This window comes from Hydra vulgaris, chromosome 04 (assembly GCF_038396675.1).
Source record: "Hydra vulgaris chromosome 04, alternate assembly HydraT2T_AEP".
Taxonomy (NCBI): Eukaryota; Metazoa; Cnidaria; class Hydrozoa; order Anthoathecata; family Hydridae; genus Hydra; species Hydra vulgaris.
Genome location: NC_088923.1, coordinates 1,190,001 through 1,215,000, shown reverse-complemented (window position 1 = coordinate 1,215,000; position 25,000 = coordinate 1,190,001). Strand labels below are relative to the sequence as shown.

Below are 25,000 nucleotides of genomic sequence, written 5' to 3'. Positions count from 1 at the left end.
ACAAAAAATGAGAAAATTGATTGGCTTCCTGTGATCGCGGTTGGTTTTGAACAAATATTAGGAGTACCTGGAATTGCATCATCAGGAGGATCAGAAGTTTGCTCTGCTGTGTTCCATATCACTGATGAATGGAATTTAACCGAAAAAATTCAAGCCTTTTGTTTTGATACTACTGCATCAAACACTGGACGTATAAAAGGAGCTGCAGTTCTGCTTCAACAAAGGTTAGGGCGAGATATTTTGTGACTTCCATGCCGACACCATATATTTGAGGTCGTTTTGGCTGGTGTATTTACGAGGACAAAAGCAATTGTAGCATCCGGCCCTGAAATTGCTCAATTCAAAGCACTGAAAAAAAACTGGAAGAATATTGATAAAATGAAATTTTTAGATTATACCAGCGATGAAGCCATTTATAATGCACTGAAAGATGTAGCGCCCGAAGTTATTTATTTTGTGAAACAGAAACTTGCAGAAGAACAACCACGTGATGACTACAAAGAGTTTTTGCAATTGACGTTCATTTTTTTGGGAGATAAAACAAATGTGAGTTTTAGGGCCCCCGGTGCATATCATTTAGCGAGATGGATGTCTAAAGCGATTTATTGTTTAAAACTTTTTTTATTTCGCGATCAAATGAAAATGAGAAAGGATAATTCAAAACTGAATGCAGAAATTTGTGTTTTCGTTGTATACTGTTATGTAGAGGCCTGTTTTTCAGCAACGAATACTACAGGAGCTCCCCTAAATGATATATACTTTTTGAGAAAATTGGTTAAATTTAAAAATATTAATGAAAACATTGCAACCATTGCAATAACAAAATTTTTAAACCAATGATGGTATCTAAGTGGAGAATGTGCTGCCATGGCAATATTTGACGATAGAATTGAGAGAGTTGAAAAAATTTGAATGGCTCAAAAAATTATGGGATGTGCAAGTAAAAACATAGAGACTGTGAATGAAAAAGAAAAAGAAAATGAACAGACAGAAGTCATTGAGAAAAAACTATCGTTGCAAATGCGAGGTGTCCAAAATTTTGTTCAAAAAGATCTACCAACTGAATTATTGTCCGCCAATTCACTTCAGTTATTTAAACGATTCGGTATTTGTGTTAAATTTCTTCAGGACGATCCGCTGAATTGGGAAAACAGAGAGGATGAAATGAACTTTTTTCGCACAGGAAAAAAGTTCATTTCAACCTTAAAATGTACAAATGATATTGCAGAAAGAGGAGTGAAGTTGATTGAAGATTACAATGAAATAATGACGAAAAATGAGCATCAAAAACAAATTTTGATACAGGTATGTATAAACAAATTTATTATTTTGTTATTTTTTTCTTAAACACATTCTATAGGCTAGGTTTAGAAAACACATTCAATATTATTTTTATTTTATTCAGGTTGTTCAGGAGTACCGAAGAGAGTTCCCAGTCGTCACAAAAGGAGGCTTACTTTAATCCAACATATGTATCTGAAGTGGATGTATCATTTCAATAAATAAAAAATATAGTATTAGAATAAACTATATCTTTATTTTCCGTTTTCATTTTATTAGTATGTTTTTATACTCAAATTTAAAAAAAAATGCGTAATTTATGTTTACAGTCGAGCGTACATTGTCGTTCTTATATGTAACTGCCTTACATTGAATCTCACAACTTCAGCGTCGATGCGGCACGTGTTAATATTAACCGATTGAGCTAAAATTTGGTATATTTTCATGTCTTATATAAAGGTACATTTTTTAAATTTGAGTATAAAAACATACTAATAAAATGAAAACGGAAAATAAAGATATAGTTTATTCTAATACTATATTTTTTATTTATTGAAATGATACATCCAGGCAAATAATTTCAAAATAGTTCGAAAAAAAAGTTTTTTCCTTATAAATAAGGACCACCCTAATATATGTATATAATAAAGTTTATATATGTATGTGTATAAAAAATATAAATGTATGTATATATATATAAAGATTAATATATATATATATATATATATATATATATATATATATATATATATATATATATATATATATATATATATATATATATATATATATATATATATATATATATATATATATATATATATATATATATATATATATATATATATATATATATATATATATATATGTATATATATATATATATATATATATACATATATATATATATATATATATATATATATATACATATATATATATATATATATATATATATATATATATATATATATATATATATATATATATATATATATATATATATATATATATATATATATATATATATATATATATATATATATATATCAGGCCCGAAGGAACTGTGTGGGCAGCAGGGGCATTTGCCCCTATAATAATTAAATATTAAAATAAATAATTTTGAAAAAAATTGACTAAAAAAATGACCAAAAAGAGAATAGGTCCCTAAAACTACTTTGGGGTAAGTACATTGAGAAAAAACTTTTTATCCTTGTTTGACTTGATTAATTTCATCGCTTCATCACCAGCTAAAGGTAAGCGAAAAATATCCATTTAGTTTGATTAATCTAAAAGCGATGCAAAACGTTTTAGGCTATGATAATTTGATTATGTATAGCTCTGATTCATTTTAAAGATTGTATTATCCTGGGGCAAGATGACCAGAGAAAGATGGCTTGCCTCATCTATGCTAAACGGATGTTTACTTGTACTGTTTGCTATTCTTGCATTGTTTAGTCACTTTTTTTAAAAACGAGAATTTGTGATGATGGTTTTTGAGGCGTTTATAGCTTCATAGAGTTTTCTTTTTTTAAAGTTATAAACTTTTTTAACTCAAGTTGTCATCTTGCCCCGTATGCGTGGCAGATGACAATTTGAGTTAACATTGGTTAATGAGTTTTTCTTCAGCCATAGAATATTTATTGCAGCTACTCTTTGATGATAACTCAAAGGCTTGAGATGAGGTACTAGCTTAGTGGCTCTTTCTTGCATTGATTCGAGAGCATCTATGTCTCCGAAATAATAGGAGTTCCAGCCGGCAGAGCGAAGCCGAGATGTGGTTGTAAATAAGTTGTATAAAGTACACGAAAGCTGTTAATGTCCCAATAGTGAAATGTTATTTTTAACATGCTTAGTGCCTAGTTAGCTTCGGTTTAGCGTGTGCGACTTGATCTTGTCACTTAAGTTGGTCGTTGACAATGATACCAAGGTAAACGCTCAGAGGTGGTCTCACTAAGGCTTTGTTGTGGTAAACATTAAGTGCGAGACAGGCAAATCATAAATAAATGCAGTGTTGAGGCGGTTATTAACTCTCTTCTCAAAAAACATGGCTTAACACGTCCTCGTTAAAACTCATCCTCCATGTGGGGGCCCATTTAACTAGGCGATCAATGTCCTCTTGGAGAAGTTGATAGTCATAGGTGTCCTTGATCACAGCTATTAGTTTTTTATCACCGGCAAAGAGTTTACAGTGATGAGTAAGACTTGGCATATTGTTGATGAAAATAACGAAGAGAAATGGTCCTATTACAGAACTTTGCGGAACTTCACTTTGGACATCTAACCAATCAGAAATATAAACATTTTGTACAACTCTTTGACTGCGGTCATTTATAAACGATGCTATCCAGCTACATTTACTTGTGTTGAAGCCATTCGCGCGTAGTTTTGAAGGCTTTAGCAAAATCAAAAAGGATCATTACAATTCCAAGACGAGATTAAAGCGCGTTATATATAATGTCGAAAGTCTAAACTAGAATTGTCATGCACGATCTGCGAAGAACAAAACCGTGTTAATTACTGTCGAGCAGATTATGGCCAGTCATATGCTTGAGCATGAAGTCACAAACTAAGTGTTCCATCACCTTGCATAGAACAAAGGCGAGAGAGATTGGGCGGTAGCTAGCTAGCTTTGTCTTGTAACTTTTTAAAAAAACTGGTGTGACATTGGCATGCTTCCAGCAAGCAGGAAAATCTCCAGTAATAAAAGACTTTGTAAAGACCAGTAGTAGGTAGTGCTAACGCTAAACGAGCTTCTGAAAGGATGAAAGGATAAAACCTATCAATACCTGGTGATTTATGTTTTTCCAGTTTTGAGAAACGCAACAAGACAGCGGCTTGGGAGAAGTTTTCTTTATTTATAGTGTGAATTGTGTTAATGTGTGTTTGGAGAACAGGAGCATCACTGGGAAGATCCTTGCTATATTCAGAGAAGAACTGTTCGTTTAGCAAGTTGCATATCTCAGTTCCTTCGAATGTTAGTTTTCATTCTCAAGAGCTCTATTATGGTTTTTGCAGTTTTTGCCATGTTAAATAAGTCATGAAAAAAAGTCTAGGGTTATCTTTGCACTTGCTTATGATGTTAGGTTCGTGTGTGCAAAGAGCTTTATAAACAAGTCTTTTGACTTCCGGCGAGGCTTTGTTAAACTCCGGTTTTACTAGGTGTTTTCGGTCTTGTGGTGGTGCAAGTCGGGCAAAAATAGTATATTTCTCTTTTGACGCTTGCTTAACTTCATCATTAAGCCATTTTGTGTCTGTTCTAATTGAGAATAAGTTGCGGCGAGTTGGAGTGAATGATGAAATGGCGGTGAAATACTCTTTTGATAGATATGCATAACACTAGTCAAATGTTAGGTTAGCCAGGACCCAGTTATAAATTTTAAAGGAGTTAATCATGCTTTTAAAATCGGTACCTTTGAGGTCAAGATGTTTGCAATTTTTGTCGACGCTATCCAAACGGTTGTCCTCAATAATAAAATCCCAACTGAGCATAGTTTCTAAGGAATAATAGTCAAGAATGTTTACGTCAGGGTCAATGTTCTTTGAAAAGTGACGTGCGCTTTGACCAGAAAATGTGTTAAAAAAATTTAAGTTTATTGTTTCCGCCATTTATAAAGACAAGAAAATAAAAAAATAGAAAGTTTAAAAATAAAGAATGCATTACTTTTACTTTGGAACATTAATTGAGTATTAAACTTCGTTTTTTAAATGAATAATTTTGTCATACCTCACGGCACGGTTTTCTCCCTTTAGACGTCGTCCTTTAACTTCTCAAACAAGTTTTTTCTAATATCAATTGTCATTTTGGAAAAATCTTCGTTGACATATATGTTTGATCCTTTTAATCAATTTTTTTTTTCAATATTTTTATTTTATCTTTATAATTTTTTATTTTTATCACGATTGATCTTGTAGGATCATCTTTTTGAATTCCAGTAAGATGTGCGCGTTCAATGTTGATTCCCTACAAACGTAGATTTTTCTCAAGAAATATTTGTACTTTTTCTTCCGTTTGTGTGCACGTTTCATTATCACTTATCGGTAACCCATTATTTCTTAAGTTATCTATTCTTGTTCTATCTTCAATGTTTTTTTGTTGATTCTTTAAGAGTTGTAAACAAGTTAATTCTTTTCAAAGCTGTTGTGGCATGCCTCGACTTTTTGATCAATAAGGTTTTCTTGAAAAAATAAACTTAATTTAACATCTGCAATATCTTTCTCAAACATTTTAATTTTAAATATGCTTTCATTTAGAATGTTTTCAATTTTATCCAGTCGATTGTTAAATATTTTCGTATTTCCGCTTATAATGAGGCGACTGAATAAGTGCGAATTTCTTAGCTGCGAATCTGCATAAGTGCGAACTGGCATAAGTGTGAACTGGCACAAGTGCGAACTGGCATAAGTGCGAATCACTTGCAAAAACTGGCATAAGTGCGAACTAGCACAAGCGCGAACTGGCATAAGTGCGCCGAAAGAATTTGCAAACATTGGCATAAGTGCAAATTGGCATAATTGGCGAATTGGCAAGTTCGCCCTTATGCCAATTCGCACTTATGCCAGTTCGCACTTATGCCAATTCGCACTTATGCCAATGTTTGCAAATTCTTTCGGCGCACTTATGCCAGTTCGCGCTTGTGCCAGTTCGCACTTATGCCAGTTTTTGCAATTGATTTGCACATATGCCAGTTCGCACTTATGCCAGTTCGCACTTATCCCAATGTTTGCAAATTCTTTCGGCGCACTTATGCCAGTTCGCGCTTGTGCCAGTTCGCACTTATGCCAGTCTTTGCAACTGCTTCGCACTTATGCAGATTCGCAGTTATGAAATTCGCACTTATTCAGCCTCCTCCTTATAATATCTAAAACGTTTTATTCTTGTTGTTTGAGTAATGCTTCCGTTTGATTTTGCATTTCTTTCTTGAATTCCATGAACATTTTTTTAATTTCTGATAATGTTGCCATGATATATAAAAAGAGAGTTTAAGCAAAATGTCTACACTTTTACAAGTTACAAAAAAAATGTAAATTTATATCTATAATTTTTCGCGTTTGCAAATTCAGAAAGATTTATTAAAGCTGTTAAAAACTAAGCTGACCACCGTTCTCCTTTTTATGTAAGAGGTTGCAGCGCCAAAGGTAATTAAAACTAAGATTTTTACGGCGCTCTTCTTCATGAAAAGGAAGACGATGGTCACCTTATTAAAAACACATCTGTTCACTACGCAAGCTGAGTTGCGATATATATATATATATATATATATATATATATATATATATATATATATATATATATATATATATATATATATATATATATATATATATATATATATATATATATATATATATATATATATATATATATATATATATATATATATATATATATTTATATATATATATATATATATATATATATAATATATATATATATATATATATATATATATATATATATATATATATATATATATATATATATATATATATGTACATATGTATATATATATATATATATATATATATATATATATATATATATATGTATATATACATATATATAGTAGTAAAAAGTCGCTTTAAAAAAATGTACATATAAACGCATGAGTGGAAACTCACCATTATTTGTGTGTTCTGTAAAAGATACGAATTCACGAAGTTTTAATTATATGTCGTTGATAAATTGAAATTTAATTAAAAAAAAAGTTCTTACCCTCACTTTTATTAAGATATCCGTTTATACGACCTAGACCAAAGATTCCTTCACCTTTTTTTTTACCCACCTTCTTTGTATTAAGCGAGCAGGAGGACTTTATATAATTTTTTTCAGCGGAGGGTAGACGTTCATAATGTAGAGGAAGGAAACTTGTAAAAGACATTGGCTGTTTTTCATTTTAAAACTTCTCTTATGTGTATAAAATAATTTTTAGGAGTTGAAACGTGGTTTCACGGAACAACTGGGAAATTTGTAAAAAACATTTTAACTAATGGAGTTAATGTTTTAATTGGAAATGCTCAGAAAGATTTTTCGCACAACGGTGGATTTTATCTCCAACAAAGTATTATTAAATCTAAAAATTGGGCTTTTCTTATTGGAAAAATCTATGAAAGCCAAATCTCTGCTGTACTTATATACAATATACCGGAAAGACAATTCAGCACTTACAGAGGTTTGCCTAAATTAAACCGAGACAATAAAAATGATTGGAACGAAGTTACGCATTTTTTCAGGTACTGTATATGTTTTTCATGACAAAATAACTATTTGTAACCCATTGAGTGGATTTGAAAGGAACCATGCATATTAAACAAAATGTGCATTTTTGTACTCATAACATGAAAGGTGCTCAATACAAGAGTTGTTAACCGGAAGGTAAACAACTCTGATCAATGTAATATATATGATATATCTAAAATATATCATTTTGTAAATTAAGTTTAAAAATAATTTTTTTTTGCTACATATGAATTAGGCGCTTTAATTGAAAAAACATCAATATAATTATTTTTGAAAAATGCGTCAGTTTTAGTTCACTATTTTTTAAAAATTTGACTTTTACTGTTTTCCACATTCTTTTCTTCCAGCTGGACAAATTTTTTACTTTACTAATTTGATTTAATAATTTACATCTAACTTTATAATCAGTTTTGTGTGCCGTTATTCAATTAACTCATGTTTTCAGAGCAATATAAAAACACTTTTTATTACTTGATGATAAACTTTATTGCTAAGATAAGGTTTATTGTTTGAGTTGATGGCTGCATTACCTCCATAAGAAATCAATCTCACTGCAAAAATTTGAATGAAATGAGCCTGCCAGAATCGAATCTCTCCTGAAATCCAAGTTTCTAAACCAAGTTATTTATGTAGTATTGGATAATATTGACGGAGGAATTAGAGTTTTTTCAGCGCCGTAAAACATATTTCTGAATTTGTTAACTTTCTTTGAAACTACCAAAAAATTTCAGATGAGGAAATAAAGTATATAAGTTAGTTATTTTTTTAAAAAAAGTTTTTTAAAGTTATCTTTACTCAAGATCTTGTGCGAAGAATGAAACAAAACACTTATTCGCTCAGCCGATTTTGATACATAATACTTGGGCGCATATATATATATATATATATATATATATATATATATATATATATTTATATATATATATATATATATATATATATATATATATATATATATATATATATATATATATATATATATATATATATATATATATATATATATATATATATATATATATATATATATATATAGAACCCTTAGATGTTGTCCGAAAGTTTTTTCGATATTTTGTTGACAAAAAGTAAAAATTAAAGTGCAAGACCGGAGTTTTTTTTTTTTTAATAATGATAGACTGCCTGCCCCAACCAAACCCTCAGTCGATGTAGCAGCACTCCCTTGCGGGTCAGGCTATTTGTCAGTCGATGTAGCAGCACTCCCTTGCGAGTCAGGCTATTTGTCAGTCGATGTAGCAACACTCCCTTGCGAGTCAGGCTATTTGTCAGTCGATGTAGCAGCACTCCCTTGCGAGTCAGGCTATTTGTCAGTCGATGTAGCAACACTCCCTTGCGAGTCAGGCTATTTGTCAGTCGATGTAGCAGCACTCCCTTGCGAGTCAGGCTATAAGATAGTCGATGTAGCAACACTCCGCGCATGATTTACAGTAAAAAAAATAAAAATAAAAACATTTTATTAAAAAAAATTAAAATAAAAACATTTTATTAAAAAAAATAAAAATAAAAACATTGTTTATATTGTTAAAAACATTCAAAATGTTATAAAAACATTCAGAATGTTTTTAAAAACATTCTGGTCAATTAAATTTGCGTTTTTGTGGCTTTTTTAAAAAACGATTAATTTGTAATTAAATTAATGGTTTTTACTTTCGTCCAACACGGAAATGTTGGACGAAAGTCAAAAGTAATTAAAAGTGACGTATGTGTTGGCGTAAGAATCACTTTTTTCCTTCCGCTCTTCCTAAAGCCAACAAACTATAGAACTATATATATATATATATATATATATATATATATATATATATATATATATATATATATATATATATATATATATATATATATATATATATATATATATATATATATATATATATATATATATATATATATATATATATATATATATGTATTAAGTATATATATGTATATATATATATATATATATATATATATATATATATATATATATATATATATATATATATGTATTAAGTATATATATGTATATATATATATATATATATATATATATATATATATATATATATATATATAAAGAATATATAAATGTTTAAAGTTTATATATACATAAAGTATACAGTTATATGTATGTATATATATATATATATATATATATATATATATATATATATATATATATATATATATATATATATATATATATATATATATATATATATATATACACACATATATATATATATATATATATATATATATATATATATATATATATATATATATATGTTATATATATATATATATATATATATATATATATATATATATATATATATATATATATATATATATATATATATATATATATCAGGCCTTGTTAAGAAGCGTTACGCAGCTCGCATTTTGCTTGCGAAAAGGCGATTTGCCAACGCGATCAGCAGTTTTGGGCTACGCAAAAACTTATATCTTTTAGAATTTAAATTATCTTTTGATTATCGTTAACGTGACGTTTATTTAGAAGAAATAAAATCGTAAGTAAAAGCATTTAACCGCAATTGTAAACTAATAGATTTTTTTGTTAAAGAAACAGTTTGTTTCATTTTTTTATTTTTTTTTATTAAAAATTAGTTAAAAAAAATAAAGTGTTTAAGTTTTATCTTAAGGAATTAAATATATAAATTCCTTTTAAATATAAAAATTATTTTTAGTCATAATAGTTTAAAAAATACACGCTTTATTTTGATGTAAAAATTTTATTAATAACATATTTTGTTTATTGTTAATTCAATAACGTAAAGTTTTAATGACGTTCATTTAATTTATGAAAATAAATTATGATCACGAATATGTTATCGTTAACTGATAAATAACAAAAAAAAACTCTATTGTTTAAAAACATTTTTAAAAAGAGTTCACAAATTAAATAAGAAAAAATTTATTAACAATTGATAAAATAACCAAAAACCAAATGTAAAATCATAAGAAAATAAACAAATATTTTACGTTTTATGAAAAAATATTTTTTTCAAAATAAAATTTAGTTTATATTTGAAAAAAATAATAAAAATGATTTTTTTAATAAGAACTTTGATTTTATTTGTAACTTTTGTTATAGTGAGAAAAAAAAAACTTTTTGTATGATTTCTAACGCGTTAATAAAATAACTTTAATTACAATGCGGTACTTGTAAAGACGCTAGTGACGCAATATAACTTCAAACGATGCAAAATATATTTGCTGTTTTTTGAGTTACTTAAAAATGCGTTACGCGTTTTCGCTACGCAGCGAAATCTCGTAACAAGGCCTGATATATATACGTACATATATATATATATATATATATATATATATATATATATATATATATATATATATATATATATATATATATATATATATATATATATATATATATATATATATATATATATATATATATATATATATATATATATATATATATATATATATATATATATATATATATATATATATATATATATATATATATATATATATATATATATATATATATATATATATATATAGCGAAATCTCGTAACAAGGCCTGATATATATACGTACATATATATATATATATATATATATATATATATATATATATATATATATATATATATATATATATATATATATTTATATATATATATATATATATATATATATATATATATATATATATATATATATATATATATATATATATATATATATATATATATATATATATACAAGTCACATTTACACTTATAATCAGATTTCAAACAAAGTACAAGTTTTAGTTTGTTAACTAGCCAAAAACTTCAGCTAAATTGATGAAGATAATATTGACAGGTTGATTAAAATTACCATGATTCTGTTGTTTCAGGAGACATTCGAGTATAAGTTAGTGTAGATTTGTCAAAGGTTTTACGGGTGTTACACGAAATACCAATGATTCTTGAGATTATACTACGAATATGTTTAATATGATCTCCCCAGGATAAGTTTTTATCTAGTAAACACGAAGCAGTATGTTTGTGAAAGAGCATATGAAACTTTTGTATGAACATATTGAAACTTTTGTTTAGAATGGATCAAGAAAAACTTGGTTTTATCAGTGTTTAAAAATCGGGCTGTTAGCGTAAACCCAGTTTAGTATTTGTTTTATTTCTTTCTTTGATAAATGAAATAGAGAGATAATGTTAAGGTGATAATACCCAGCCAGCACAAACATATCTAATTAAAATCTAAAATGTTAACACCTTTTAGAAATTGCGGATTTCATTCATAAATCGCTTTAGTTGAATTTCTAGGTTTGCTGTCGTAATCGAAATATCAAACACATTTTGTTATTTGATAAATGTTTCTTCAACTATCAATAAGTAAAACAAATTTTTAATTGGTTGTATAGTTTTTGTTTGGCGTGTGTTAAAAAAATGGAAAATCAAAACGAACATTTTCATCATATTTTAATTTTTTATTTCCGGAGAGGTAAAATGGCATCGCAAGCTCACCAAATTTAATGTGATGTTTATTATGACAAAGCTTTAAAAGAACGGCAGTGTCAAAATTGGTTTGCCAAATTACGTTCTGGTAATTTCTAGCTCAAAGATAAAAAACGCTCTGGTTGTCCAGTTGAAGTTGATGACGAACACAATCAAAGCAATAACCGATTCGGATTGTCACAGTACAATACGTAAGATTGCAAGGACGCTTCATGTATCACATAAATGCATTAGAGACTGCTTAAAACAACTTTGCTATGTCCGAGAACTTGATATATGGGTTCCTCGTGAACTTAAAGAAAATTATTTAACACAACGCAACAACATCTCCGATTTATAAAAGAAAAGTAATAAAAATGATCCATTTTTAAAACGATTGATAACTAGCGATAAAAAATGGGTTGTTTACAACAATGTCAATTGCAAAAGATTGTGGAGCAAGCCAGGTGAACCAGCTTAAAAAACATCAAAAGCTGATATTTATTAAAAGAAAGTTATGTTATTAGTTTTGTGGGATAACAAAGAAATTGTCTACTTTGAACTTTTACCACCCAACCGAGCAATCAATTCAAATGTCTACATTGAACAACTAACAAAATTGAACAATGCAGTTGTAGAAAAGCGGCCCGAATTGACAAATCGAAAAGGTGTTGTATTCCATCATGACAATTCAAGGCCTTACACATGAATTGGAGCTTGGTTGGAATGTTTTGTCAAATCCACCATATAGTCCTGACCAAGCACCATCTGATCGCTTTTATTTTGAACTTTGCAAAACTCCATAAACGGTAAGAGTTTCAATAATAATGGTGAGGTCAGGGTTAGGGTTAGAGTACCTGTTTCAGTTTTTTGCTTATAATAACCAGACGTTTTATAAACGTGGAATTATGATGCTGCCTGAACGATGGCAAAGATTGTTTCTTAAAATGGGCAATACATCACAGAATAAAGTTATTTCGTTCTATAATAATTGTCTTTTATTTTCTAAAAAAAATCAGCAATTACTTAGTTGCCAATCCAATAATAAAAATCTGATGATTAACGGTGTCAAATGCTTTCGAGAAGACTAGAAGAATATCTAAAGTGAACTTATTATAGGAAGCTCCAGCTGACAACTTCAACTGGTTTCCAGTGGGCGCAGCGCGTTTTTTAAACGTTTTTTCGACGTTTTTATTAGGTTTAACCTAATAAAAACGTCCAAAAAAATTTTGAAAATGTACCGTTCCCGCTGGTATTTTTCAAAATTTTTTTGTATAAGTCATTAGAGCTTGCGTACTCATGCACTTGTACAATCCAGTACTTTTTTTCACAAAAAAGAAATACAAAAAAGTGTTTCTTTGTTTAAAAAGTACTTTTTAATAACTTTTTTTTAAAAAAAGGTAACATCAATACAGGTCGATAAATTGTGACCAGACTTTTCTCTGTTGTTTTAAAAATGGATGTAATCATTGCAACTTTTAGTTTTTCTCGAAAAACACAAAAGACAACTTTAGTTTAATCATACTTTTTCCTCTGGTAGTAATGATTCTTTTTTTTTAAGTAAGAATCCTTCTTTAATATATCTTTTGGTTTTTGAAATTTTCAAAGACTGTTTAATGTCACTTCAAATAATATCAGATTTACAAGTGGCAAAGGCTGTTTGTGAAAAAATTATCGATTGCAGAAGAACAGTTTTGCGTAGCTCTTGTTGGTTTATTTATAATAGGCATCATTCCAAACATTTTATTCCTATAAAGCGATCGTAAAATTGTTTTATTATATTACTTTCACCATATTTTAAACAATCCGCGTTGAAATCTCCAAATAATAATAGCGAGCTGTCTTTATTTTTTTTGCAATTTCAATATTGTTTATTTAAGCAATTTTTAAAGTTGTTTAAACTTCCATAAGGTGATCAGTATGTTGAGGTTACGATCATTTTTTTTGATGGTTCATTAGAATTTTTTAAAGTGATAGATTTAAAATCTGGGGCAGTGAATGACAGGTTGTATGTAATGTTATGAGTGAGTTCTTCAAGCACAAAGACATGTATTCCACCACCTTTTTTTTTAAAAAATTTACGTTTAAATCCAATGGCTTTGTAATTGAGCAAAATAAAATTTGATAAAATGTTGTATCCAAAAACCACATTTCCAAGTTCAAATTAAGATTAACTAATAAGATTTTAAGTTCTTCAAAGTTTTTGGCACTACTACGAATATTTAGTTGGATCACTGAGAATTGATTTAGTTGGATCACTGAGAATTGAGAATTGAGATTGAAGACATAACTTAAATGTTTCAAGGAAAATAGTGGCTTCGCTGGGTAGTTACTTTGTTCGAGTCAAAGTAAGAAGTGTTTAGTTAGTGTTGAACTTCTGATCTTGAATTACTTTAGTTAGTAGTAGTAAGATGGTACTAAATTAGTGGTTGTTAGTGGCTGTTTGTGGAAAATTCGAGTATTATGTCAATTCTAATACCATAGTGAAACTTTATTTTTTCTCTTTCACCTCTAGACGCGGTTTTTTCGATTCGTTCTTTTAATTTATTTTTAAGAATGAATTTTGACTTGCTGTAAGATCGCGACTTATAAACACCATTTCATATTCTTTGATTTTTCTTAATCTAATTGATGCTTTAAGAACCATACTTTCGCTATTGATGTCTTTAATCTCAATAAACAAAGGACCGATGCTTTGTTTATATTAATGACATAATTGTATAATGGGCATATAGACATTATGGTCGTTATCAAGATAAATCCCACCGCACTATGTTTATTGGGATGGCCAAAACAAAACAAAAATGTTGTCTCGGATTTTTGAAAACTACATTCCTATTGCTTTAAAATACTTAAATTAAGGAAAATATATAATATTTTTACTCTGGTGATAGTAATCCCAGAGATAGTCAAAAATGGTTGCTAAATTTAAGTTTTCAAAAAAAATGATATCTTTTTGTTTTTCTTGCAGTGTTTCGTGAATATTTTTTTTTTCTGCTAATTTGTTCATCTATTAAAGAGTATCAAATTGTATACGTCTTAAAATGCTCAAACAAAACAAAAAAATTTCCTTTCTAATTTTCATGATGTTTTAGGCCGAAAAAAAAAGTTTAAATCATAACTTCCAACTTCCGTGAACTCGAAAAAAACAAAGTATCAAAAGGTATCAACTAATTTATTATTAAATAACGTGGAAATGAGTCTGTTTTTAAGAAATTAAAACATTAGCTGCAACTTTTTGCGACTATGCGAGAAATTTTTCTTTGAAGTTTGCACTACCTAGGTTATAGCAAATTTTCAATTTTTTGTTTTCCCAAGTGTTAATTGATCAAAAGTCTACATAAGACTTTGTATTCCATAATCAATTGAAAATGTTAGTTTATTATTGATTTTTGACATTTAATTAGGTAATTATTTGCATATGTGTTATTTTCCTATCCTTAAAATTAACATTTAATGTTTGGAATTAACATAATTAAAAATAAAATTAAAGAAAACAAAACGTTACCGTTGTGGCCCACAGGATAATTACTTGGAAGTCAGTAATTTAAGAGTCAAAGTAGATTTACAAGCACTTATGAATCATACCGCTGAAAGAATTTTAAAAATGAGGCAAAAAGAAATAATGGATTATTTGATATCAGTACCAAATTAAGTGAAAATATGTTGCTTTTAAAAAGTTGGGATATGGATGGATCTACTGGGCAGGTATTGTATAAACAAGTGTTTTCCGATTCTGTTGACAGTCAAAATTCAAGCATGTTTGCAGTTGTAACAACATCTTTGAGGCTTAGTGTGTCAAATTCAAAAAATGATTTTTTATGGACCAACTTAATGCCTTTTAGTGTAAGATTTTGTAGGCCAATTGAACTTCATTTCATCAAAGAAACTGCCGAAGTTTTAGGAAAAAAACGTCAAATAAAAAATGAAATTTTGGATTTGCATTCAGTGAGTATTTAGGTGGTTAATGGAAAGTTTGTTATTATTGATTTCAGTTTTATCTTGAGCATGATTGATGGAAAGGTTTCAGCAATTATAACAAATACATCGTCAACACAGTGCTGTTGTGTTTGCGGAGCTACATCAACTGCAACAACTTGTTTGAAGAACTTTCTAAGTGGATTTACAGCAAAAAAAGGTACACTTATCTATGGGATATCTCCGCTACATGCTTGGATAAGATTTCTAGAGTGTCTGTTACATATTTCCGATAACAAAAAGAAATTTATCCAGCAATTAATGTTTAAAAAAAACATCTCCGAGTTGATTTTCCCGCAGTTAGTGGAGCAGGAACATCTACCACCGGAAATGTTTGCAGAAAAGCCATCTCTTACCCAAATGAACTAAGCAAAATATTAGCGATTGATAAAATAATTATTAAAATTCTCAAAAATATCTGAATTCCAATAAGTTGTCAGCAAACATTGAATCCAGAGTTATTTAAGTTATACAGTAAACCGGAAACAGTATACCGTCGATATTTAGATCTGTATGATTGGTATAAAATGCCGTCAGCAGTTCACAAAGTTCTTGCACATGGAGCAGAAATAATGATAAACTCTCCAGTTCCCTTCGGAGTTTTAGCCGAGGAAGCATCTGAATGCCGAAACAAATATTATAGACGGCATCGTGAACTACATATTCGTAAATATTCAAGACAACCAAATTTTAAAGACGTCTATTACCGGGCAATGAGATCATCCAATCCACTTATTAGTTCTCCCTGGAATCTAAACGAACGAAAAAAGTTGTGCTCAAACTTCCAAAAAAAGTAAAGAGTTTTTAAATTTTAGAAGTGGACAATATTGCTATATTTTTTTCACACGTCATTAAGAATTGGTGTGTGAAATAAATGTAGCAATATTAAAAGTAAAAAATATGAAAAATTATCACTTTGAAGAAAGTTTTTTTAATATTTTCTTTTTAAAAAATTAAAACAAGTTTTTACTCTTTTGTAGAACTACAAGTGTCTTCTTAGGTATTTATGGCCTACACAGTTTACTAATTAGGTCTGTGAGGTTAATGTTTACAAGTTATCAGCTCCAACGAAACAATATAACTAATATTAAATAATAAAATCAGTGGCGCGGCTAGTTGTTCGGAGTTGTCCCTTAAAAAAACGGTCATTAGAGCCCAACAAATTAAAAAAATTTTTCCTTCATTAAATTTAACTAAAAAAAGCTCTTAAAATTGGGTCAAAACGCCCAGGTGTTTGAACTATGTAAGTTAATAAATCAGTTTAAAGTTATTACTTTCTTCAAAACTATTTTTGGCCACCAATTTGTATAAAATTACGACATAGTGCACCGTATTGAGCAGAGTATTAAGTTTTGAGTATTTACAGGCCCTCTCGAATTTTTATTTTGAAACTTTTTATTTTTAATTTTAAATGTTCTTGCTTTTTCGAATTTATTACTTTTTGTATGTATGTATGTATGTACTTACATCCGCACCTTTAGTGAGATATTGTGCTTTTATACTGACCCTTTACGAGGACTTTTTTTTTTGTCGGGACATTTTCAGGTCCCGATAAAAATAACAGCTAAAACTATGTTAAATCGATGTATTTCAATGAGTGGCATTGTTGCTTTTCATGTCTCAATAATGGGGCTTTACACGAACATTCAGCTTACACTAAAAAACTAGAAAATTCACCGTTATCGGGACTTGTTGTTTTTTTTTTCGGAAAATGTTGTTTTTTTTTGCAAATTTAATGCTTAATACATTCATATGCTTAAAATACTATGTTATATCGTTAAATAGTGGTCCACTTCTGCTCTACTTAAGAGTTATTAACTTACACGATTTACATACACGCGCATTTTCTCGCGTTCTTTAACCGCGACTTTTTCTATCGTTTTGGCAATCACATCATGAAATTATGAAAATTGTTATGCCAATAGCGCTTTTTTTTTCGTTAGGGAGCGTTTTGTGATTATTTTTAGATTTTAGTTTCTTTTTTGAAAGTTTTTTAAATTAAAATCATTAAAGCGAAGTTATTGAATTTTTTTTAATTAAGATTAATTAAATTTTAGTTGCTTTTTTAATACGCTCAACTTCCTTTTCGGTGAATTATTAGAGAAATCTAGAATATGCTTAAAAAACAAAGTAAATAAATAATTTTAACCAATTTGATATATATTCAATATACACATTTAACACTCTGACCTTTTTATATACACTAAAAACAATAAAATATTCAATCAACGTTAATAAATTCGCATTCAAAATAATAACTTCAAAACACATCATTATTTGTAGGTGCCGTTTTCCACCCAGCTTTCCACCAACATACATACGTATATAAATATATACACACAGATACATTATTTCCTTCTAATAATATTGTTCAATTTGTCTTTAACGATCTTATGCCCTCTTTTTTGAAGACAAGGAATACTTTCGATAATTTTTTTTACATCAAAAAGCGAACAAGGAATCTTTCTCGTGATGTATATCGAAAACGCTTTACGAAGTGATGCGTTTTCTTCTTCCGTCCAACCTTTCCAGGTTTTCTTCGACTAAATTAGAACACTAAATTATTAGCAACAGCAAAATTTAAAACTATTTTATTAAAGCTTTATTTATGATTATAAAACGAATTTTTCTTTTTAGAAAAAAAAACAAAGTAAATTTAATTTCAGTCAATAACCTCTTCGTGCACGTTTTGTCGTTTATTTTGTATTCTACTTTTACACTCAACATTAATAAATTCATTTTCAATGACATTTCTATTTCCATTATCAACAACATCTTCATCTAAAAAAGTGCCAACACTAGCACTTTCTCCTGCGTTAACATTTGGTATCCCTATAACAAATAACGAATAAATAGCCACAACTGCCGACATTTGCAAATTTGAATAAAGGGCATTACCTGTTTTTTACCCAATCCATGAATCAAGGTTAAAATATGTTTAAGTCGAAGTTTTAAAACGCATTCGTGGGTGCTGTTTAACACCTATTTTTCAACACTTGTTAGTCTTAGTAGCTTTATTATTCATCATATCATATTTGTATATAAAACGACACTAAGTAGTTAGCAGAAAAAAAAAAGTCAAATAAAAAAGTTCTAAAGTAAAAAAAACAAACCTTTAAAACCATTTTTTAATAGTGAATCGATTTTCTTATTTTGAATGCACCTTGCATCACCATTATCCATAGCAAGAAGAACTTTTGCTACTTTTGTTAATTCTATTGTAGAATCCTCGCGTCGATACCAATTTTGATGGACATCTTTAGTATGTCCCATGTGATTTGTAAGCCACAAAAGCTCAGAATTATTCATGTCTAACAACTGCAGAACGGTTGACAAATACTTTCTAGTTCTAGTTGGTGTAATAAGCTTTGGCTTAGATAAATTAAGCTTTTTTGTTATAGATTGCAGTGCATCCCAACCACGTAATTTAAGACAGCCTGTACCACATGTTAGATGACAAGGCATAATGCTTTGAGCTGATTAACAGTCTGACTGCATCTACAACTTCCTCAGTACAAATAATCGGAACTAATGCTTTCACAGACGAACCTAATTTAATAACATATACAAGATAAAAAAACAACATTAAAATTGTAATGTCTGAATATAAGTAAGATGTCTGAATAAAAAATTTTTATTTCTAAATAAAAAATAAAACTCTTAATATCTGAATAAAAAAAAAACAAAAAAACATTTCATTAAACTTTTAATAAGTGAATAAAATTCCATACCTCTCCTTTTTTATTTGCTTTCAATGTAACATAGTTTGAATCGTTCTGCAAGCTTTTTTTCTTTTGGATCGTCTAAAGCATCTATGTCAGTTTGGCGTTTCCACCTACCTTTTTCTACCATATCCCAATCTGGTAGTGTTAACTTTCCAGGTTCTCCACCTCTCCTAGCATTAAATGTTAGTATTCTTACATAGGTAAGTTTACACAAATGTATACATTCATTTAATGTACGTATTGGATTAATTAAATACTTGGTGATTTCACTAACACAATAATTTCTCAAAACTTTAATGTCACTTTCTTCCGGCAACATTTCTGGTGCGTTACTTTTTCTTAAATCATATACACTGCGTGCATTGTTTAATAAAAAGCTGTAGTCTGGTTCCATTAGCTCTAAAAAATTTCGAATGTTTTCAACCATGTCTTGTAAGCCTAGTTTCAGGTACTCTAACTTAACTATTATAGCTAGAGTTTTTAATGAATATCCTATTCTTAAAACAAGATGAGGATTTCCAATTTTTCTTGGTCCACAATAATCTGCACAAACTTTCATAGAAGAAAGAATGTTATCATAGTTTTTTGTATTTACTAAATCTCTTGCAGATGCATCTTCTGCATTGAATTGTTTTCTGTATTGCAACAATAACTTTGCTAAAACTCGAAGTGCGTAGCTTATATCATGGTAACGGTCTCTTTCTTTCTTAAAAACTTCTACTGCTCCATAAGTCAATAATACTTTATCATTGCGAATAATTAGATGAATTTCATTATGTTTCATAGATGTAAGTATGGGCTCATGTACAATTCTAGCATTGCTGGTCAAACTAGATTCTCCTACTAATATACGAGAAGCTTTTATGTAACTTATTTCCTTGTTATCACTGCCACGCCTAAAACAATTTGAAACATGTTCGCTAAGTTTCCTTGCTCGGAAGAAACCATAACAATATTCACAAGGCAATAGCTCATCATCTTTGTTGACTGTACATTTTCTTACAGATGTTATTTTTTTAGAATTTTTGATGTTATTTATATTTATATTAAAATCACCTTTCCTCTCTATATAAGTCCACATATTTCTTCGCTCTTTGCTTTTTTTTGGATAATTAAGGGCTTCTATAACAAGTTCTTCATGCTTATGAATATGTTCTAAATGCCTTGGGATTTTAGAAAGAGGTTTTTCACAATAAAGACAGTAGTGTTTCTTATGCCCATGTTTGTGTCTGGATTCAGTAACTATAACAATAACTATAAACTTTATAAAAATACTAAATTGAGAACTTATAAAGTTAAATACAAAAACTATTACCATTGTTATTGTCAGATGCAATTTCATCATCAGAACTGTGTATCCTGTTTTCAATAAGCTGACTAACTTCTTCTTTATTGCATAATTTAGATAAAGAAATGATTATGAAAATTAAATTTGAATAAATTAAAAAAAATATATAAAAACTTATATTAATAGTAATACTTACTTCGTTTGAAGACCGAAGAATTTAAATACAGTACGAAAAGTAAACTTATAGAGTTAAAAAAAAACCTTTGAAACTGAAATTAGATAGTCATATCTAATTTCAGTGCCTAGTAAAATTGTTGTATGTGCAAAGATACACAAGTATGGCTGAAAATCCACCATTATAACTTTAATAATAGCATTTGCACTCATCATAGGACTATCATTTATATATTTACCAATACATTCAGTGTTAGTTGCATCTATGCTAAATTCAAAAAAAAAACTTTTAAATTAAAACAATAAAAAAAGCAAATAAAAAAAAACTGTAGATATAAAAAAAAAAAAAATTATTTGTAATAAATTATTATAGTTAATAATACTTAAGTTGTTCATGTTCAAGAAAAAAATTGAAACTGCCTTTGTTTTCTTCATAAATATCTTCTCTTCTTTCACCCTCTTCTAGAGATATTAATTCACCAAAATAAGCACAATTAAATTGACCCTTTTTTAGTATAACTTCAGTGAAAACACCTTATCCTGAAAACAATTCATATAAAAACTTTAATTCCCATAAATTTAAAACTAACTATAAATGTATTTACTTGACTAACCATTAATAGCATTGATATAGTATTTTTTTAAATAATCTGGATCCTTTTTTTCTATACAATATTTATATGCAGTTGGATCGCATTCTAAAGATGGTACATTGCTTCTAGATGATCGTCTCTTATTTTCCATGTTGTTTTTAAAATGTTCTAAATATTTAAAGATTTAACTACATTTTCAAAATAATTGCCTTTCCTTTTTTAAAATTTTACTATTACTGTACATTACAATTTAACATTCATAGTTTAGAAAAATATTGTTTTAATGTCTTACTAATGGCGCATAAATTTTTATGGCACCATTACCAGGACATATAAAAACTAAAAAGTTTGTGTTAACTATATTTTACTATGCATTAGTCTTTGTAATGGTGCAAAATGCGAGCAAATTTGTTAAAAAACTACTTTTGGCTTTTCAAATTTAAATTGAAAAAAAAAATTAATAAGAACTTCTTCAATTTTCAAAAAAGTAACAAGCAACAAAATAACTAGTTACTTTGTTAGATTTCATTAATATCATTATATATTATTATTTTATGTAGAAATTATGAATATAGACTATGCTAATGCTAACTATGATATAGTTAATACTAAAACATAATATTAAAATGGATATAAAGTAAATATTATTACAGTTGATACTTTTAATTATAATATAATTTATAGTAACTGTAAATTATAGGAAATACATATGCAAATTATAGATACTCTAATAATAATAAGTTTCAATGCTTATAAAAATTTTTTTTAGATTATGTTTTAATCTTTTTGAGAGAGATTAAAAGTTTGTAATTAAAATTTAAAGATTAAAAGAGTCTCTCACAAAAAATAATTTTTGATGCACCGTAACTGAGACTCAGAGAGATGAGGAAATCATACTTTATATGTCATTGTAAACTTAACAACGGTTGAGACTCTTTTACTTTCAAAAAGTATATAAAAATAAATGTTCCATTGTTTTAACGGAAAACATACATTTAATAAATTATTTTTAATTAAGTTTACTAACTTTAATTCTTAATTGCACCTTTATCGGTACTACACGTGGCATACTCTGCAATTACTACGAAACGACAGAACATTTATTTTATATTTTTTTTAAACACCGTTACTGAGACGTATAAATTTGATCGTTTTTCAAGATTTTAATTAAATCTCTTAAAAATATTTTTTTGATGCACCGTTACTGGGACTTGGAGCTTTGGGAAATCATAATTTATGAGCAATTGTAAAGTTAATAACGTTCAAGACTCCTTTACTTACAAGAAATATATAAAAAGAATATATTTTCAATTGTTTAAACGATAACATTTTTTTTATAATTTTTTTTTTTTTCTTTTATTACAAAATACTAAATATTTACAATTTTTTAATAACATTAACTAAGTTTTTATGTTTTTACAATATATGGTGTTACAATCTAGCGTAAATATATACATTTTTTGTTTTTTAAATTTTATTACATAATTTTTGTATTTTTAATTTTTAATTTTTTTGTGTTTTTTTATTTAATTTTTTTTTTGTGTTTTTTGGTTTTATATTTTTTTGTTCTTTTTTGTTTTTTATTATTTTTGCCGTTGTGCGGAAAGAAATCAAGAGTTCAGATTAGGTAAAAAGAAAGAAGAAATTTCAAATTAGGTAAAGGAGAGGTTCATAAGGTAAAAGAAAGATTTATATCCAAAAAAATTAAAAAAAAGGATTACAGGACTTTTACTTAAACATTACGTTACGAACACTATAAATAAAAAAAATTTATGTGTTAAAATAATATTTCATATAATAAGGTCTGGCAGTAATTTGCTAATTTTATATAATAATAAGTTTGTTGTATAACAAGGTAAAGGAGAGGTTCATAAGGTAAAAGAAAGATTTATATCCAAAAAAATTAAAAAAAAAGGATTACAGGACTTTTACTTAAACATTACGTTACGAACACTATAGATAAAAAAAATTTATGTGTTAAAATAATATTTCATATAATAAGGTCTGGCAGTGATTTGCTAATTTTATATAATAATAAGTTTGTTGTATAACAAGGTAAATGAGAGGTTCATAAGGTAAAAGAAAGATTTATATCCAAAAAAATTAAAAAAAAAAGGATTACAGGACTTTTACTTAAACATTACGTTACGAACACTATAGATAAAAAAAATTTATGTGTTAAAATAATATTTCATATAATAAGGTCTGGCAGTGATTTGCTAATTTTATATAATAATAAGTTTGTTGTATAACAAGGTAAAGGAGAGGTTCATAAGGTAAAAGAAAGATTTATATCCAAAAAAATTAAAAAAAAAAGGATTACAGGACTTTTACTTAAACATTACGTTACGAACACTATAGATAAAAAAAATTTATGTGTTAAAATAATATTTCATATAATAAGGTCTGGCAGTGATTTGCTAATTTTATATAATAATAAGTTTGTTGTATAACATAAAAAAATTGCAAGAGGGAAGGAAGTCTTTACTAAACATACAACGAGCCGTTGTTTTATTTCATCTCATATGTTTAGTTTCAGACTTCCATTCTCTACTTGACAGAAAACATTTTTAATACAAAAATACTCACAGAAAATGTCCGCGGTGTTTCTACGGACATGATAATTATATTTTAAGGTAATAATATTCCTGATGTTCCTGATTATTACCCTGATCACTGCCATTGGGTCAATTTTTTTGTTACTAAACATGTGGTGGCATCTACTAATCCATATTGCACTCATGATGGTTTGAGTGAGTGTCAACAGCAGCTGCGAAGTGGGGTTTTTCACAGATAAATTCGCCGTTTCAATCGAGAAAATCGAATTTATCGGAGAAAAGTTGTTTCGGGATGTCAAGGAGTTATATACATGTTTAAAATACTCCCAAATTTCAACAGAAGGAGGACAGTAGGCAAAGATATGCATGTTGTCCTCAATTTTACCACAAGTTTTGCATTTGTTATTTTTGACGATCTGTTGCCTTGTGCTTTTGGCTAGCAAGGCCGCAGAAGGTAAACTGTTGTGTAAAAAACGAAAGAGGATGTTTTGAGTCGGTCCGCATGCGTGGGAGGTCCACGGCATCGTTGTTTTTGTTGAACTGTTCCAAAAAAGTTCTGCTGGCACGACTGTCTTTTTGTTTTTTGCCACTTCTAAGTAAAATTTTTTTGTTGTTTTAAGGGGGATGTTAAAAAGGGACCCGTTTTTGCCTAATATTTCTATTGTTGTTTTG

At 28.1% G+C, this 25,000-nt stretch overlaps 1 protein-coding gene and 1 long non-coding RNA gene across 2 annotated transcripts in view; both read right to left on the bottom strand.

The window, feature by feature from the left end:
* Positions 1-18,138: 18,138 nt before the first annotated feature.
* LOC136079505 (uncharacterized) lies at positions 18,139-21,149 on the bottom strand. The gene is made up of 5 exons (XM_065795242.1): positions 21,031-21,149; positions 19,722-20,957; positions 19,104-19,539; positions 18,665-18,822; positions 18,139-18,533 (listed from the first exon to the last, which is right to left on the bottom strand). Exon 2 carries the CDS (start codon positions 20,794-20,796, stop codon positions 19,732-19,734), a length of 1,065 nt encoding a protein of 354 aa, XP_065651314.1. The 5' UTR covers positions 20,797-20,957; positions 21,031-21,149; the 3' UTR covers positions 18,139-18,533; positions 18,665-18,822; positions 19,104-19,539; positions 19,722-19,731.
* Positions 21,150-21,264: 115 nt separating this feature from the next.
* LOC136079506 (uncharacterized) overlaps positions 21,265-25,000 on the bottom strand; it is a 37,090-nt gene continuing 33,354 nt past the window's right edge. The window contains exons 3-5 of the long non-coding RNA XR_010637971.1: positions 21,792-21,938; positions 21,561-21,717; positions 21,265-21,445 (exon numbers count right to left, since the gene is read on the bottom strand). This is a non-coding gene — a long non-coding RNA (uncharacterized LOC136079506). The remainder of the gene's footprint in view (positions 21,446-21,560; positions 21,718-21,791; positions 21,939-25,000) is intronic.